This window comes from Dunckerocampus dactyliophorus, chromosome 14 (genome assembly GCF_027744805.1).
Source record: "Dunckerocampus dactyliophorus isolate RoL2022-P2 chromosome 14, RoL_Ddac_1.1, whole genome shotgun sequence".
Classification (NCBI taxonomy): Eukaryota; Metazoa; Chordata; class Actinopteri; order Syngnathiformes; family Syngnathidae; genus Dunckerocampus; species Dunckerocampus dactyliophorus.
This window is the reverse complement of record NC_072832.1, coordinates 24,473,538-24,491,831: the sequence shown is the minus strand read 5'-3', so window position 1 is coordinate 24,491,831 and position 18,294 is coordinate 24,473,538. Positions and strand designations below refer to the sequence as shown.

Below are 18,294 nucleotides of genomic sequence, written 5' to 3'. Positions count from 1 at the left end.
ATGACGGCGCCAGCGTGCACGTTGGTGCAAGATCAACCAACATGGTTGACCACTTCAGCCAAGCGGAGGTTTGACATGTTGGCCTGCGTGTGGCGGGAACGCTCATCACGTGTGTGAGAAAAATCAACTCCCTGCTGCTTATTCCATCCAAGCTAGGAAACGAATGTTCAATTCGAGGAAGTAGTCATGTTACCATGTTGATGCTAAGGGAGTCGCAGCGACTTGTGATTGATGGATGACTTGAAAAGTGACTCAATCGGTTCACATTACGATGGCGCGTCGTCAGCGGGCTGTCAGCAACACGCCCAGACGCCATTTATCCTGCAGCGTCTCTGTACTGTAAATACTGTATGTGTGTGCGCGCATGAGGCCACGACAGGTGCATGCAAGTTCCTTTGCCGCCGCGTGTCTGCTGACATGATCTCAGCCCCTGAAAGACATGTTAACATCAAGTCATCTCAGAGACATGCACGTCATGGCTCACACACACACTTCATCCTCTTTAAATGTAAATGACCTCCGACCTGCAGCCACTCAGCTGCCATCTTCATGTGTCAGCGGCGCCAAACGCCCAGCTGCCGTCAGTCATGTTATTGCCATGACAACCTCCTTTGCACGCTCAATGACATAATCTCACACACACACACACACGTCCTGTCCTTGTAATTCAGTGTGTTTTGGCGAGGTGGGCTTCACAGAACCACAAGAAACTCTGACCTACTTGACTTTGAGCTGCAAAAACAGTGAGCAAATGTGACGATTTCCTTGGCAGAGGTGTTTTGTTTTCGGACGAACAGCAGCCATTACAAAAAGGAAGAGTCACACTATAAGTCAGCATGCGACAAGGACAGGAAGTGCCTGTGTGTGTGTGTGTGTGTGTTGACTCACACTTACTGATGGGAAGCATGACATCATCATCAAGTCATGTGACCAAAGGAGCAGTCAAGCGACAGTAAAAACATTTAATGTCAAGTTAGACAAGCACGTCTGCATATATTATTATTATTATTATTATTATAATCATCCTATGTGGCATAAAAACTCTTGAACATGTTTTACACTTCACTCTACAAAAATATCTTCTTCATCGCAACATTGCGTGTGCGTACACGTCCATGCATGTGTGCGCGGTCATCCAAAGTCGATGCGTGGTCTGTACTCGAGGACCATGGGATATGTCTGAGAAAGAAAGAGGATTTTAAAAAAAAAGAGGGGAGGGGCTCATGGTCCCACACAGCATGCAAGGACAGTCAGGAAGAGAGAACAGGAAGTGGAGTCTTACGTTGTCGGCGTGTAACCTCCATCGTGTCATGTAGATGAATTCTAGCGTGTGGTCGCGACCCATGATCTCGCCGTTGCACAACACGTCCAGCTGTCCCCACACACACACACACACACACACACACACACACACACCCACACAGATGGCAGCATTAACACCAGGACGCTAACAGTTAACACGCTTTTTAGCTTGTTCGGCGACATTGCTAACGATTAATTGCCCAGGAGCTAATTCAGCATGCCAGGTTGCCCTCCGGCAGCGCGTCTCACCTCGTAAGAGCTTGGCAGTTTGAGTTTGAGGCTGAGAAACTTCTTGATGGTTCCCACGGTGACGCGGCTGGAGCAGCGAATAAATCTCTTCATCAGATCCTATTCGTAAGACGACAAATGTGACATCAAACATAGAAATATCTGCATGTGCTTGTGTGTGTGTAACATACGGTGACCGTGCTCTCATCAGTCTGGGCCGTGTTGCGGAGACAGTCCAGACAGATGGCGATTTGAGGGTCACTCCTGTGGTAGTCCTCATCACCGCCGTCCTCGGCATCACCGTCAGGAAGCCCCACCCTCACAAAGCTATCAGCTGTGGTCGCACATAAACATCACAACTTTTCTAGTCAATTCACTTCCTGTTTCCTGTTGTTACAGGTGACCAATGAACCTTGGAATGCTTAGCATGGTTAGCATATGCAGATTATCTCAACATCAACAAGCCTGGTCGACTTTTTACCGTGGATGCTCTCACTGCGCTGATTTGTCCTCCAAAACTCCAGTTCTTGCTCCTCCTCCTCTGAAGAACATACAAAGAGCGCGTGTGAGCGTGCACGCAGCAGCCATGACGGTGTCGCACCGTCCAAGCGAGCACTTACTCTCTCTGAGTCCTGGAACCAGCTTGAAGATGATCTCCTCCAGTGTGTTGTCCAACCTGGAAAAATGGACAGACCACGCAGGATTAGGAGGTGGAGCCCATGAAAAAGAAGAGGTTTCAGAAGAAGGATGGGCAAGTAAGATGAGAAAAGGCAAATAATTAAGATGAGAAGAAACAGGATCTAAGAAGATACCAAGGGGTAGAATGAGAAGACACAAGAAGATGACAAGACACAAGCAAATAACATGAGAAGATACCAGGAAGCAGGATGTGAAGTAGGATGAGAAGATGCATGAAATAAGATGAGAAATGCAGGAAGTAGGATGAGAAAACGCGGGAAGTAGGAAGGGGAGACACAGGAAGTAGGATGAGAAAACGCAGGAAGTAGGATGAGGAGACGCAGGAAGTAGGATGAGAATATACGCAGGAAGTAGGATGAGAAACACAAGAAGTAGGATGAGAACTGCAGGAAGTAGGATGAGAAACACAGGAAGTACGATGAGAAGATGCAGAAAGTAGGATGAGGAGACGCAGGAAGTAGGATGAGAAGACGCAAGAAGTAGGATGAGAAACACAGGAAGTAGGATGAGAAGACGCAGGAAGTAGGATGAGAAACACAGGAAGTAGGATGAGAAACACAGGAAGTAGGATGAGGAGACGCAGAAAGTAGGATGAGGAGACACAGGAAGTAGGATGAGAATATACGCAGGAAGTAGGATGAGAAGATGCAGGAAGTAGGATGAGAAGACACAAAAAGTAGTATGAGAAGATGCAGGAAGTAGGATGAGAAACGCAGGAAGTAGGGTGTGAGTATACGCAGGAAGTAGGATGAGAAGACACAGGAGGTAGAATGAGAAGACACAGGAAGTAGGATGAGAAGATGCAGATAAAAGGATGAGAAACACAGGAAGTATGATGAGAAGATGCAGGAAGTAGTATGAGAAACACAGGAAGTAGTATGAGAACATGCAGGAAGTAGGACGAGAAACGCAGGAAGTAGGATGAGAGGATGAGCAGATACAGAATGAAAAGACACAGGAGGTAGGATGAGAAGACACAGGAAGTGGTCTGACCTGAGCATGTCCAGGGGGTTGGTCTCGTGCACCTGAATGCCACATTTGGGACAGTCATTGCTCTCCTCAAAGTGCTGCACGATGCAACTCTTACAGACTGAGGACACACACAGAGAGCAGGTTAAGATAAGCTGAGCTAAGTTAAGGCGCTCGGCTGTCACATGACTTACAGGTGTGCAGGCACTCTGTGACGGTGGTGGGTTTGATGAGGTAACCTCGGCACAGGTAGCACGTGATGAAATGGTTAAAGTCTCTCACCATGTGCGTCCTTCCTGCTGCGGCGGCCATCTTGGAAAGCTCACGTGCCAGCTTCTTCTTGTTGTGATTGAGTGACTTAGCAGAGGTCAAAGGTTAACTGTGTGAAGTCCTGCTCCATGTTCAGCGCGGCCTGTCACATCAAACGTCCAAGTCTGTCCTGGCCCAGATTCCACAAATTCTCACACTGTCCTGATGGCTTGTTAACCTCCCCGACCCACTCCATGAGGGGTCAGAGGTCAGCACAGGACCCCAACACCTCACTGTCGTTCATGACCTCTTTCTGCTACACTTTCAAATTTGACTTTGTGCCTGTTGGAAACAGAAAAAAGCTTGTTACCAAGGAAACCATCTTTTTGAATCCATTAAGTACTTGTAGTACAGTGCATGTATAATGCAGTGTATGCAGTACTTCTTCACACTTCTACAGCACTTCTATAGTCTTGTGGTAAGTGCACATCAAAGTAGTCTATGGAGTACTTGTTTAACAGTAAGTGTTGTAAAGTAGTGTGTCAGTGTTGCAGTGCATGTACTGTAAAGTAGAAATAAAGAAGTGCAGCAAATAAAATGATAAACACACAAACGGAGGCTGGTGGCCCCGCCCCCAAAGAGTCTCTACCCGGAAGTGATCCACCTGCTCTTATTTTAAAGACGTCACACACGCACGCGCGCACTGTGTGTGTAGGAGCGGAGCGGAGTCGCGCGCGCTTGTTTCTCGTCGTGCACGTCATCGTATCACCAACAACACTGGCACCGTGGAGCACACGCGCGGCCCAGCGACAGCACGAGCGGACCGGAAAAGTTAGCCAAGATGACGTCACAGACGCTTGGCGACGCCAACGAGCGTGCACAGCTACTCGCGCGTGTGTCGGCGGAGAAACCCGTCCAAGTTAGTCGGGAACCAGACGGAACCGAACACAAGAACACAAACGGTCCTCACCTCCGTCACACTTTCCCCACGCACGCCGTGCCCGGATGTCCGCGTGACACCGCCGCGTCCTCGCGCTCTGCAACACGGAACTGCGCGGCTCGGTTCGGCCCTGGTCCGCCCAGCAGGCAGGCGGAGAGCTGCGGTGGGCGGGAAGACACCAGGACGCGGAAACTGATTGTGTAACACACACACACACACGCGCACACACACAATGGCGTTCGTGAACAAAGTGCCTCAAGTTAAACTGTAACATCAAAATATTCTACTGAAGTTTTTTGGGAATACTGCAGGGGGCGCCCTCACTGGTCATGTGACACAGCCTAAACTATGCTAGGAAACATAGCATTAGCCATGCTAGTCTGTGTACTAATAAACAGTTAATTAATTAATTAATTGCTAAACATATATATTAACATGCAAATTAGCCAAATTACTGAACATTACTAAACATACACATTATCAATGCTGGTGAACATGCTATTAAACACAGTATGAAACATGTTAGTAAATGTAGGCCTACTAGTAAGCGCTGCATAATATTACCCATGTTAGTGAACATCAAGCTAAACTACGCTGGTGAACCTACAAGTATTAGCCATGTCAGTGAACATAAATACACATCTATATTATTTATACAGTGGTACATTGGTTTACATACGAAACCCAAACACATTTTTCCCACAGGAAATCAAGTAAATCCAATTAATCCGTTCTAGACACCCAAAATATGACCAAAAACATATTTTCTCGAGAATAATTCTAGTTGTTCATGTACAAAACAATGTGTAATAATTATAAGCAAGGAATGAAATGGACAAATGAACAATTAACATCATTTTTACCTCTATTGGGGAGTGGAGAGGGAGGTGGGGAGAGAAAGGCAGGGATCCACACTAGGGCTGGTTACCTCACGATACCATACGATTTGCGACACATGGCCCATGCTAATGATAATATCTCGATACGGTGATAGGGTGAAAAAAACCACACACACACACAAAAAAAAAATCATAGGTGGAAGAGTGTGAAAAAAATACAGGACAGGTTTCCTGAAGTGAAGACTGATCCAAAAAATGTAGGATTATTATTTTGGTGTGAATCACAATATGGGGGGAACTGTGGCGCCGTCACTGACGGGAGCTGACACGGCTAGCCAGTTATCAACCTAGTTTCTGGTCTTTGTGCTCCATATGTGCCTTTTTACCGCAGTGACGTTTTGTTCTTAAAACAAGCAATGCGGTTAATTCCCACAGGGAAGTGGGTATCGCGTTCATAGGGTACAAACTTTTTCAACTGTCGAACAAATTTGTGAGACACTCCTAAAATCGTGCAAAGTCTAGCCTTGTCCCATCCACGCCATTAAACCAAAAATGAGTCCACACTTGTCATTCCAACTATACTGGCCAACCTTTCCGGTTAACTTCACCGCACGAGTTCGCCATAGGGCGGCATTTGTTTTTTCGTCTCCTGCTTTCTGTTCTTCTTCTTCTGTGACTTCTGCCCAGTTTTCTGCCGCTCTCGCAAGGAGCGCCTCCTGGATGACATGTTAAATGGCGACTCGCTGAGGCAGAATGGTGGAAGATGTTTATAGCGGCTGTGTTTTTAATAATAATTATTTTTAAAAACGACACACGGCGAAAGCGTATTGATAATCCATCGTAGGGTTAAATATCGCCATAGTTTGATATATCAATATTTCGTCACACCCCAATTCCAGATATTATGTACACACAGTAATATTATGTACACTAAGGCTACGTCCGCACTGCATTTATTGCTAAAATCCGATCTTTTATGTGGTCATTCACATTACCAAACAGATGCGACTTGTAAATGCGTCATGACGTGTTTACGGACGTAAACGTTGCCCCAGTTTGTGCTTTCCTTGGCTCGCGGCGAGAGGCCTTGCTTATGGAGCTCAACAATCCCACCGCGTTCAAAGAAAGGAAGCCTTTTTTACCTTTGCCACCAAGACATCATGTCATTTATATTATTGTTATTTATATGATATTTTATATTATAAAATATTTATTTATGATACAATATTTATATATTTATATGATTATTGTCTATTTTCATTCTTGAATTATTTTTATAAGTTATTTATATTTTAAAAATATCATGTAGATAGATAAATACATAGATTACAGCAAAAGTGTACAAATCGCAGTAATTTTGCAATAATAAAGAGAAAAAAATAAATTTTACAAGAATAAAGTGACACTATTATGAGGAAAAATAACGTTTGAGTAGCATAAATTGAAATATTAAAGAAAAAAGACCTTATTTTTTAAAAGTCGTAACAGCAAACAAAGAACAAGAAATTAAGTTAGTTTGGGGAAAAATCTATGCTAGGAGAATGAAGTCGCAATTACAAAAAGAAAATTTACAAAAAGAAAGTTAAAATAGCTGAAAAAAAATAGTGAAAAAAAATGGCTATAATTTTACGAGAATATGGTCAAAATATTAAGACAAAAAAGTTGTATTCTAAAGAGAAAAACAGTCGCAATTATACAAGAATGAAGCCCTAATATTATGAGGAAAAATAATGTCATTTTAGTAGCCTACAATTGAAATATTAATAATGTACGACAATGTTATGCGCAACTGAGAGGCAGTGTAACAAATCATACATAAAGTGACTATACTGGTGCACATGCTAGTAAACGTACAGCAGCATTATAGCCATGATACGGAATACATGATCTATACTGGGGAACATGCTAGTAAACGTACGGCAGCATTATAGCCATGATACGGAATACATGATCTATACTGGTGCACATGCTAGTAAACGTACAGCAGCATTATAGCCATTATACGGAATACATGATCTATACTGGTGCACATGCTAGTAAACGTACGGCAGCATTATAGCCATGTTACGGAATACATGATCTATACTGGTGCACATGCTAGTAAACGTACAGCAGCATTATAGCCATGTTACGGAATACATGATCTATACTGGTGCACATGCTAGTAAACGTACAGCAGCATTATAGCCATGATACAGAATACATGATCTATACTGGTGCACATGCTAGTAAACGTACAGCAGCATTATAGCCATGATACGGAATACATGATCTATACTGGTGCACATGCTAGTAAACGTACAGCAGCATTATAGCCATGTTACGGAATACATGATCTATACTGGTGCACATGCTAGTAAACGTACGGCAGCATTATAGCCATGATACGGAATACATGATCTATACTGGTGCACATGCTAGTAAACGTACAGCAGCATTGTAGCCATGATACGGAATACATGATCTATACTGGTGCACATGCTAGTAAACGTACAGCAGCATTGTAGCCATGATACGGAATACATGATCTATACTGGGGAACATGCTAGTAAACGTACATCAGCATTGTAGCCATGATACGGAATACATGATCTATACTGGGGAACATGCTAGTAAACGTACGGCAGCATTATAGCCATGATACAGAATACATGATCTATACTGGGGAACATGCTAGTAAACGTACGGCAGCATTATAGCCATGATACAGAATACATGATCTATACTGGGGAACATGCTTGGAAACGTACGGCAGCATTATAGCCATGATACAGAATACATGATCTATACTGGGGAACATGCTTGGAAACATCGCTCCAGCCATCATGACTATAGCTATACATGCACATTATTTATAGTGGTGAGCATGTGGTGTTAGCCATGCTAGTGAGTTGTGTTCATATTTGTGGTGGGCGTCGGCAGCTGCTGCGTTTCCTCGTCATCATGCGGGAATGTTATTGGAATGCTCGGACTCTTCTCCTTTTCCTCCACCCTCACGTCTTTTTATAAATCCCCCTCCTTGCTTCCACGTTATCCCTGACCGCGCCTCATCGTCATGTCTCGTGCTCACTGCTTTATGAGCGGCGCTGCCCTCCTGGCCGCTCTTTCACTGCGACCTCTGACCCCGTGGGGCGACACGCTCTTGCGGCGTTTTGATGTTCACGTCTGCAGAATATTTCCTGAAGAGCAACTGACACGCAAAAAACACAAGTGGGATTCTTTTAGGGTATGATGGGTAGTGACTGGCCCATCATGGACACAAATCAGGGACAGATGGTCCATCCTCTGAGGTTACCTTGGCAACAGTCAGAACTCCATTCCCGCATTGTCAGGGAATGATGACATGAAGCACAGATAAATGTGTGTTTGTGCGCGGTGATGACAGCATTAAAGTTGTGAGGACTATTAACACTCTTTAGTGTTGTGTTCCAACAGGAAGTGATGATGTGTGTGTTTATTCTGGTCCGTGGGGGGGCTGGAATGGAGGGCGCGGCGGATGAGCAGGGTCATCGGATGAGAGACACCATCGACCCTGACCTCATTCTCACAGTGTCATAAATTGTGCCACCAAAACAACACAGACACACGTGCGTGGCGGCCATGTTGGCCCGCTGATGTTGATTGATGACGTCATCAAGACACCTTGATGACGTCCATGAGGTTCCTGATGTGTTCCTCCAGTCTCATGGAGGAGCTTCTACAAACGTGACGATATGAGGTCATCACGTGCGTTGATGATGATGATGCGATGACACGCATGCCGTCACGGATGCCACAGATGCAGAGTCCTGCCCCGCCAACCAGGCCGGGCGAGGGCGAGGAGGATTTGCGCGGCTAATATTAGCACTAGCAGGCTATGTATTTCCACAGTAGGAATTCTGTCAGGGAGTATTTTTAATGACACAAGGCGGCCGTGTTTCAGTGCGGCTTTAATGGCCACTCTGCCTTGCCGCACGCGCTGACACGCATAAACATGGAGTCACCTTACGCTCCGCTTTGGACCCCGTATGAGGTTTCACTGCCTGGGCAGGTCGGACCTGACCTCGTGTGACTTTATTTTGGGGAACTTTCCAAGGATTTGCAAAGGAGTCAACACCCCTCAACACTTGAAACTTGACTGATTGGGATTGTTAGCATGTTGCTAATGCTGCTATGTTGACGAGTGCCTCAAATGGAATACTGTACTTCCATCAATACACTTCAATAAGTACAGGGGTGTGAAAAAGTGGTTGCCCCCTTCCTGATTCCGTATTTTGTGCATGTTTGTCACACTTAAATGTTTCAGATCATCAAAGAAATGTAAATATTAGTCAATGACAACACAACTGAACACAAAATGCAGTTTTTAAATGAAACTTTTTATTATTAAGGGAGAAAAAAATTAAATTCCATTTTTATTGGCCAATTTTGTGATTGCGTTCATCATAATTATTGATGAATTATGGGACTTATCCAGGGGCAGTGGGGAGGAAGAATCCATAAAACTACATTGGAACCTTGGTTAGAGAGCTTTTTGGTTTATGTTGAAAATTTACGCCAAACAAAGTGTATTTTCTTAGGTCTGATGGATTACAAAAAACATTCTATCAATCTCATTTTACATCCATAGCACTCATTTCTGCTCCCAATAACAAAACATAAGCATTGAACTTACCGTAGCTTGTTCCCGGCAGGGAGCCAAACATAGCACATGTATCTTCACCGCCGCACTTCCGTTGATGTTTAGTTTGATGTATTTTTTACATTTTTGCAAATTGTGGTTGCAGGAGAATAATGTGTTTATTTTGCTAATTGATGGTTTTGTGGGTTTTTTCCCCTACAAAACTCTGTAAAAGTGATTTTAAATGTTCAATTGTCCATTCATTTGTCATTTGTAATTATTTTACATCATTTTCAGCATGTACAACTATAGTTATTGTCTATAGAATATGTGCTTTGTGTTAACATTTGTGGGTGTCTGGAAAAGATAGATTGGATTTTTACATTTTTTTCTATGGGGAAATTTGCATTGGTTAGAGTCCGTTTTGGTTTGAGTCGGACCTTCTGGAACGTATTAATGACGTTAACCAAAGCACCACTGTACTGTAGTGGAGCACATTACGATATTTTACCCATCAGACATTCCATTTCACAGTATTGTCTGCTACAAATGGCTAGCTACTGATTCGTGTGCTAAAATGTTATTTTCTGTCACCCTAACTCACTTTTTGCAGAAGAAGTAAACCCTGTATGAAGTCACGTTAACCTTGAGGGCAAACCATCGGAATAAAGTAGCCGCACACTGGACAGTATTCATAATAAAGTGAAAGCTAGCCCTCCAAACGGCTTAAATTATGGTAGTACGGCATATTAACGTTAATTGATTTGCGCTACATTCATTTGACCTTGTATTGGGTCTTCTGCTGCATTCTGGGTGTCTTTGGAGATGCTGGAACATGAAAGATGTGTGTTGCGATGTGCAGGTGCCGCGCCACAGCCGCTACACGTCACAGGGTTCAACCTGAAATGCTCCCACGCCTTTCCACGTTTTCCTCTTCCGTCTTCCCGCTCCTTCAACCAAACATCCGCTTCCTTCCTCTGCGTGGGTGACGCAAGCGCATCGGTGACGAGGCAGAGAACATCTCTCAATTATTTCCTGTAATCGAGGTGCTCAAATTTCTCAAGGAATCGTTTCACCCTTAAATTAGGTCATGATGTCATGCACACCACCCACCCCCACCACTCAGGAACTAAATACACAGCGTACATCGTGAAGTGTGCTGATGGAAATACGGTCGTCCCTCGCTATAGCGCGGCTTTCCAGAAATTAATTAATTATGGCTCTCTGGTAGTCTATAGTCTAGCAGACTATGATCTATTATTAGTCAAAACATACAGTATGTAAATACAAGTGATATGGAGTATTGTGGTCACCAGGTGGCAGTAATGACACTAAACATTGACACATTAGCTTACATGACATTACCTTAACACTGCATGAAGTCATGACATGATAGAGTGAAAAAAAGTTATCCTCCCATTCCGTGTGGAAGTGGTAAGTTTTCGGCTTCTTAAGTTTAAAAGAAATAAATTCGAGGCTAACTGGTTAGCTCACTAGCTTGGTAGCTCGCGGCCGTCTCGAGTCCCTGCAGCATAAGAGTTGCAATGTGTTGTAAACAAAGAATAATAGGAGTGTCAAAGTGACTATAGGGGTGTTATTTCATGTCTAGAGGGCTCCAATAATGTTAAAAACTGTATTTAGAAAGCCATAAACAGGTTTTCTATGATATAACTACGGAAATATTCGTTTATTAAGATTGAATCCTATATCGAGGAAATTCATTTACCGTGGTCGTGTCTGGAACCAATTAACCGCTATAAATGAGGGACGACTCTCACTGTTTCACTCTCACTATTTTGAGTGTTTTCGGGTGCAATCTATTGCATTTTGTTGTACCACTCAGTGTGAACGCACTTCTGATGCACTAAAAGTGCAAGTGCGCACGTGCACTAATTGAGACACAGCCCTATTGACGAGGATGCGTTTACATTCTGTCAACAAGAGGCCCCGCCCCCCCATCATATGTGACGCCACACGGGCTTTCGTGGAAAAAGGCTCCGTGTGGCTCCACATGTACGGTTTTGTGTTTCCTGTCAAATCGTCACTTAGCTAGCGCTCGGCGTCAAGGTGAACTTTCACCTTCTATTTCTGCCGCAGGGTCGCAGCTGCTCGCGGTTGACCTTGACGGACGGTGAGCGCGGGGCATCGATGAAGCCAGTTTGTCTTTCGACCTTGAAAGGCTTCGGCGGCAGCTCGGCGCGTGCTCTCGAGCGCTCCTTCAAGTTAAAAGACATCACCAACATGAAGGCGTCCTTAGTTTAGAATATGAAAAAATAAAAAGCACCAACTTTTTTGATCAGCTGAAACCCCGCCCCTCGCCTGTGATTGGCGGATGCCGAGCTCAGGCCGCTCGTCACCACTCCCGCACTTTTCTCACACGTTACCATCCTGATGACCTTTGACCTCAGCGTGTGATTGGCGGCTGAGAGAATGTTGCCGACTATTTTTTCCTTCAGCTCCCGTCAACCGTCTCCCGGCGGTGACATCATCACATTGCTGAGGCCACATGCCTGGCAGGAGGGATGGAGGGAGGGAGCCTGCTGCCAAAGATTGCCTATTATTGCCACGATGACTCACTCTGTCAGGCAAGACAGCGCAGCAGAAAAGTCAGGAAGTGTTTGGGAATGTCAAAGTAAAAGCTGGCCTCCGTCTCTTCATGCCTTCCATGCGTGGGAATATTATGGGATGTCTTCCGTGCTCGGAGGATTTACGAGGCAGAGTGAGACCTCACGCCAACTTCAGCAGGCACACACAAACACGCACACACAGTGGGCGTGTCTGGTGTAGAGGGCGGTGGCGTGCGTGACGAGCTATAAGAGCGCACGAGAGCGGCGTGCGGCAGCATCACAGCACACGAGTCACATGATGGGCCTGCACAGCGTCGAGGAGCTGGTGAGTGCGTGCGGGACTTTAAGCCTCGTCTCCTCACATCTTGCATCACCGCACTATACACTTGATTTATTGTTATCAATTATTATTCACTTTTATGTTTTAGGTGACCGGTAAGCGGTCAGAGGGCAAGGAGGCGGACGACATCCACAGCGGCGAGTACGAGGCGGCGGTCAATCGAGAGAAGCAGGATGACCTCAGGTCCCATTGCCAGCTGGTGGGCGCTGGCCTGTCGGAGGAGAGCGACAGCGGCGGCGAGCTGGAGGAGGTCAGCGTGGCGGCCCTTCACGTAAGTCGACGCCATTACCATGGCAACAGACCTGCCCAAAAAAAAACACTTTTGGAGACTAACACACAGAATTATGCTAACAAGCATCAATTATTATAATAATACTTGTCATCATTGTAATGCTAATAATAAAAAATAAAAATGATCATGTTGATCTGAAAATAACGACAATCATAATCATTTTATAATGATAATAAGAATGCAATGATAATACTGTAATTCCAAGTATGATAATTATAATCATCATAAAGGATGAGGTTAATGACAATAAGAATAATAATGGTAATCATTAATTATGGGGAGAAGGAAGCAGGAATTCATAAAGTAAATATAAATATGGTAATAATACTCATTATTATAATAATGATGATAATCACAGCATAATGCCAATAAGAAAATATAATAATAATGATGATGATAGTGATAATATTACTGTCATAATCATGCTCATAGTAATAATAATGATAATGTTGATGCAAACAACCATAAGAATTATAAAAATTATAAAATAATAATTTGAAAGATGATACTAATTATGATAATAGTTGTAATATCATAAAGTATAAGATTCAACAATAAGAATAATAATGAGAATATTATAATTATACTGATAATGCGCATTATCATAATAATGTTAATATTCACAGCATAATGCTAATAATAAAATGCTAGTATTAATGATAATAATGATACTAATAATGATAATATGAATGTAATTTGAATGATGATAGTAATAATATGATAATTAGAATAATAATGCTATGATATAAATATACACATAATTATAATAATGATCATATTCACAGCATAATGCTAACAATAAAATGCTAGTATAATGATAATAACGATGCTAATAATGATAATATTAATGTAATTATAATGATGACAGTAATAACATGATAATTAGAATAATATTGATAATAATATAAATATATTAATAATTATAATAATCACAGCATAATGCTAATAATAAAATGCTACAATAATATTAATGATAATAATAATAATAATAATTTTGATGCTAATAATGCTAATATTAATGTAATAATGATGATAGTAGTAATTATAAATATGCTAATAATACTCATTATTGTAATAATGATAACAATGACAACATAATGCCAATAACATTATGCTTATAATAATAATTATAATGCTATTAATGATAATATTAATGTAACAATAATGATAATGTTAATGTTATAATAATGATAGTAATAATACTAATTCTTATGATATTATTAATAGCAAACATGATAATGACGATCATAATAATGTCTAAGCCAGTGATTCCCAACCACTGTGCCGTGAGAGATCGCTGGGTGTGCTGTGGGAAATGATCCAATTTCACTTAATTGGTGTGAAAATAATTTACAAATACAAAAACTGTATCTATGTTCATCTGTGCCGGCCACGTGTCGTGGCAACCGGAACAATGACATGTTCTTCCCCTAGATGGCAGCAGCTTCATCATCAACCTGCTTATCCTGCATTTCGAACATCAAATATGTGCCTTGGCTCAATAACGTTCGGCAAACACTGCCACAAATGAGTGTAATCATAATAATAATAGTAATTATTATTATTATTATCATTAAGCACCGTAGTAAATCAATGTAATAATACTTGATTTATATTAGTATGAACAAAGAGCCATGCTCATAGTTGAGTGTGTTACTTGCCAGAAGTCCACATGATGACTTTAAGTCTCTCTGGCGCCGCCCTCAGGCTCACGCCAGTACTTCTAGTCTCACATGTCACCTGATTGATTGCTCAATCCTGACGTTTGCGTCGCAGATGGACAAATGCGGGCGCCTGCGTTTAGAGACGGTGGACGACTTGTTCAACATCCTGCAGCTGAGGAAGAGGAGGAGAGAGAGGAAGGCGCCCGTCCACAAGAAGAAGCGTCAACCCGACGTGGAGGTGATGGTGAGGAGACGCCCCAACCTTCCCTCCTCTTTGCACGTTCCAAGACAGACGTGATGCCATCTTGATGTTTTCCAGCCCGAGACGGTGGACGCCCCAGTCTTCCTCGCCGCCGCCATGGACAACAAGATGGCGCTGGTGGAGAAGTACCTGAGCGAGGGAGGAAAGCCTGACACGGCCGACCACGTGAGTGTCGCACAGCTCGCAGCGTAGCGTCTGGGTTCAAACTCCGCCCACCTCATTGCTCGTGATTGGCTGAATGTACCTCCGCTGTGTTTTCAGTTCCAGAGGACAGCGCTGCACAAAGCCTCCTTCCGAGGTCACGTGGAGGTCATGACCAGGCTGCTGGACGCCGGCGCCGCCATGGACAGGAAGGACAAGGTGAGCGGCTGAGCGCACGCCACCATTGCTGACTTGTGTGACAGCTGTGTGACACGTGTGCGTGTGTGTGTGTGTGTGCGTGCGTGTGTGTGCGTGTGTCAGTTGGAGGCCACGGCGGTCCACTGGGCGTGTCGAGGAGGAAACCTTCCCGCCCTTCAGCTTCTCCTCCAGCGTGGAGCCAAGCTCACCGCCAGAGACAAGGTGGGCGACCACACGCACTTACCAAGCTTCCACTGCGCGGGTGGCCAAAGTGCTGCCTGGGGGGCGTTTTCGGCCCAAAGCTAATTTTTTTGTCTCCATCAGCATATTATAAAATAAAGAAAGAAATAAAAACATGAATCACATCTATTATTAGGTATTATGACCATTTGTGGCCCGCGGCACACAGCACACTCTAAAAATAGCATTTCACAAGAAAACTAAAAGCAACAGCAAAAATGGAAGCTCAGCAGTCATTTTAAAATAAAGTCAAAGTACGAAGAGAAAAAAGTTGGAATCTAACGAGAAAAAAACTGAATTTTACGAGATTAACGTCATAATATATAACATATTCATCATAAAATATCATATAATATTAGAAGGAAAAATCATCTCATTTTACGAGCATAAAGTTAAAATATGAATGAAAAAAGAAGTTAATTTTGTGAAGTCGTAATAGTGTGCAGTTAGGTTGCGGAAAAGTTAGAACGTTACGAGAATGAAGTAAAAATATTATGCGAATAAAGTCATGATTACGAAATGAAATTTTAAAGAAGCCAGTTAAAATAGTTGAAAAATTAAAATACATTAAATTAAGAGAATAGAAAATGCCATAATTTTATGACAGTATAGTCAAAATATTATTGTATTAGAAAATGGAAAAAGTTATAATGTTACAAAAATAAAGTAAAAATATTATGGGAATAAAGTTATAATTATGAAAAGAAAATTTACAAGAAGAACATTTTTAAAAACTATTAAAACATGCTACAATTTTACAAGAATAAAGTACAAATATTATGAGAATGAAGTCATACTTATGAAAAGAAATTACAACCAGAAAGTAAAAAAAAAATAAAAACATAAAAAAATATGCTGTAATGTTACAAAAAGAAATAAATATTATGGGAATAAAGTCAGAATTATGAAAAGAAAATTGACAAGAAGAAACTTGAAATAGTTGAAAAAAAAGTCAGATTAAAGAGACAAATAGTAGCGATTTTATGAGAATAAACTCCTAATATGATGAAGAAAAATTACATTTTAATAGCCTAGAGTTGAAAAGCATTTTTTAAATGTCGTAACAAACAAAACAAAACAAGGTTGTGATTTTTGAAGCTTTACGAAGAATTTACGAAGCTTATTTAAGAAGAAAGTTGAAAGCAGAGCCAAGTTGACACAAATCCGCTTTTTCACCCACAGTATGAGTCAGTCACAGCTGAGGCAGACTTTTCTTTTCCAAAATATCACGGTGACCCTTGCACCCTGTCATTTTCACTAAGTGGCACCCATGTTCTTTAATGTATAAAATGTATGAAAGTGGCCTCCCATTCTTTTATGTTATGTGTGCTATGTTCAGTGGAGTGTTTGGCCACTTCTGTCCTAGAAGGTTCCCGTGAGGCTCCTTCACCAAGGTGATTTGGTGTGTTTTGTGTAGCTGTACAGCAGTCCTCTGCACGTCGCGGTGAGGACGGGACATTACGAGTGTGCGGAGTACCTCATTCACTGCGGAGCTGACGTCAACGCCAAAGACCGGGTGAGGGCTCCCATGCATCATCTCACTTCCTGTTTGGTGGTCCATGTTGTGCACTGTGGCCAAGCACATGCTGAATGTTGTCGCCTCTGCTCAGGACGGAGACACGCCCATGCACGACGCCGTGAGAATAAACCGCTTCAAGATGATCAAGCTGCTGATGCTCTACGGGGCCAGCCTGGACGTCAAGAACAGCGTAAGTCCACCAGCGGGTCACATGTCAAGCGCGTTCGATCCTGACGTGTTATGGTGTCGCACTCAGGACGGAAAGACGCCGATGGAGACGCTCTACTCGTGGCAGAACGGCGCCAAGAACCTCCTCTTCAACTTCAACGAGGAGAAAGCCGAGCAGAGCCCCAAGGTGCTGTGACATCAGCAAACATGAAGATTGACACTTTTTCTTTTTTTTCCCCCGGTTTCCTGATGGCTGGCCATGTGGGCGCGGCCATTCGTGGAGGGGCATGGCCTAACTGAAGACACGTTGGTTCTTCACGTGGCAGTTTTGATGTAAAATGTGATAAAAATGTGAAAAAGCGATCGCGTGGCGACGTCGTGAAATGTTGCTGGACGACATTTTGTTTTGCGCCGATGTCAGCGGCGCTTCCTTTCTTTCTTTGTGACATTCTGACTTCCTTCTAGTTGGCTGGATTTGATGTTATTGATGACGCCATGTTATCGTCTAATAGTCAAGTGAATCATTTCACATAGTCATTAGCTGCTAGCTAACAATTTCAGCATGTTTGCATTTTTGTTTTGTCGATTGTGAGGATGCGAAGACGTCTCAGAAGGTATCCGAGGAAGTTTGTTGATGGCTAAATGGCGTGTGAGTTATATGAAAGTCACTTGTAACTGTCAATAAAGTTGATTTGGAATTGAAGGGTTCCTTGTGTTGATTGGTGGACACTTGCTTAGAGACGTCAGTGCTGCTGTTCGCACATCGAGGGCACTGTGGCAGGGTGTCGGTCACGTGGAAGATGGCGGCGAGGGAGCACAGCATGGCGAACGTCTTGACTGGGACATACTTCACCGGGAGTCCCGTCCTCGGTCGTGGGCGCCGAAGTAGCCCACGACCAGAACAGGATCACACTGATTTTCTGTCTGGTCAGTGCCGCCCCGGTCACAGCCACCAGCACCACCACCATGAGCCACATCACGAGCTCCATCTCTCACTAGAAGAGCAGGAAAGTCACACCCTACCCTCACCTCATCTTCCCTGCTTTGCTTCTCACGTCTCATTTCGTCCTGCCTCAT

General features: G+C 43.2%; 2 protein-coding genes across 2 annotated transcripts; one reads left to right on the top strand and one right to left on the bottom strand.

Annotated features, from left to right (window-relative positions):
* Nucleotides 1-444: 444 nt before the first annotated feature.
* On the bottom strand, nt 445-4,642 carry LOC129193898 (polycomb group RING finger protein 5-B-like). The gene is made up of 9 exons (XM_054798678.1): nt 4,418-4,642; nt 3,393-3,789; nt 3,223-3,319; nt 2,151-2,206; nt 2,012-2,071; nt 1,722-1,864; nt 1,552-1,650; nt 1,283-1,372; nt 445-1,179 (listed from the first exon to the last, which is right to left on the bottom strand). The coding sequence occupies exons 2-9, from the start codon at nt 3,508-3,510 to the stop codon at nt 1,132-1,134; spliced, it is 711 nt and encodes a 236-aa protein (XP_054654653.1). The 5' UTR covers nt 3,511-3,789; nt 4,418-4,642; the 3' UTR covers nt 445-1,131.
* A 4,435-nt stretch (nt 4,643-9,077) lies between these two features.
* On the top strand, nt 9,078-17,891 carry LOC129193877 (ankyrin repeat domain-containing protein 1-like). The gene is made up of 9 exons (XM_054798633.1): nt 9,078-12,718; nt 12,822-13,004; nt 14,802-14,933; nt 15,009-15,116; nt 15,213-15,311; nt 15,414-15,512; nt 16,948-17,046; nt 17,141-17,239; nt 17,306-17,891. The coding sequence occupies exons 1-9, from the start codon at nt 12,689-12,691 to the stop codon at nt 17,411-17,413; spliced, it is 957 nt and encodes a 318-aa protein (XP_054654608.1). The 5' UTR covers nt 9,078-12,688; the 3' UTR covers nt 17,414-17,891.
* The last annotated feature ends 403 nt before the right edge of the window (nt 17,892-18,294 follow it).

Coding starts and splice junctions, on each gene's coding strand:
- LOC129193898 (XM_054798678.1), bottom strand. CDS start 3,510: ATGGCCGCCGCAGCAGGAAGGACGCACATGGTGAGAGACTTTAACCAT. Junction 1,865..2,011: donor GCGCAGTGAGAGCATCCACG/GTAAAAAGTCGA, acceptor GTGCGACCACAG/CTGATAGCTTTGTGAGGGTG. Junction 1,180..1,282: donor GGAGGTTACACGCCGACAAC/GTAAGACTCCAC, acceptor TTTCTTTCTCAG/ACATATCCCATGGTCCTCGA.
- LOC129193877 (XM_054798633.1), top strand. CDS start 12,689: ATGATGGGCCTGCACAGCGTCGAGGAGCTG. Junction 15,117..15,212: donor AGCCTGACACGGCCGACCAC/GTGAGTGTCGCA, acceptor CTGTGTTTTCAG/TTCCAGAGGACAGCGCTGCA. Junction 15,513..16,947: donor AGCTCACCGCCAGAGACAAG/GTGGGCGACCAC, acceptor TGTTTTGTGTAG/CTGTACAGCAGTCCTCTGCA.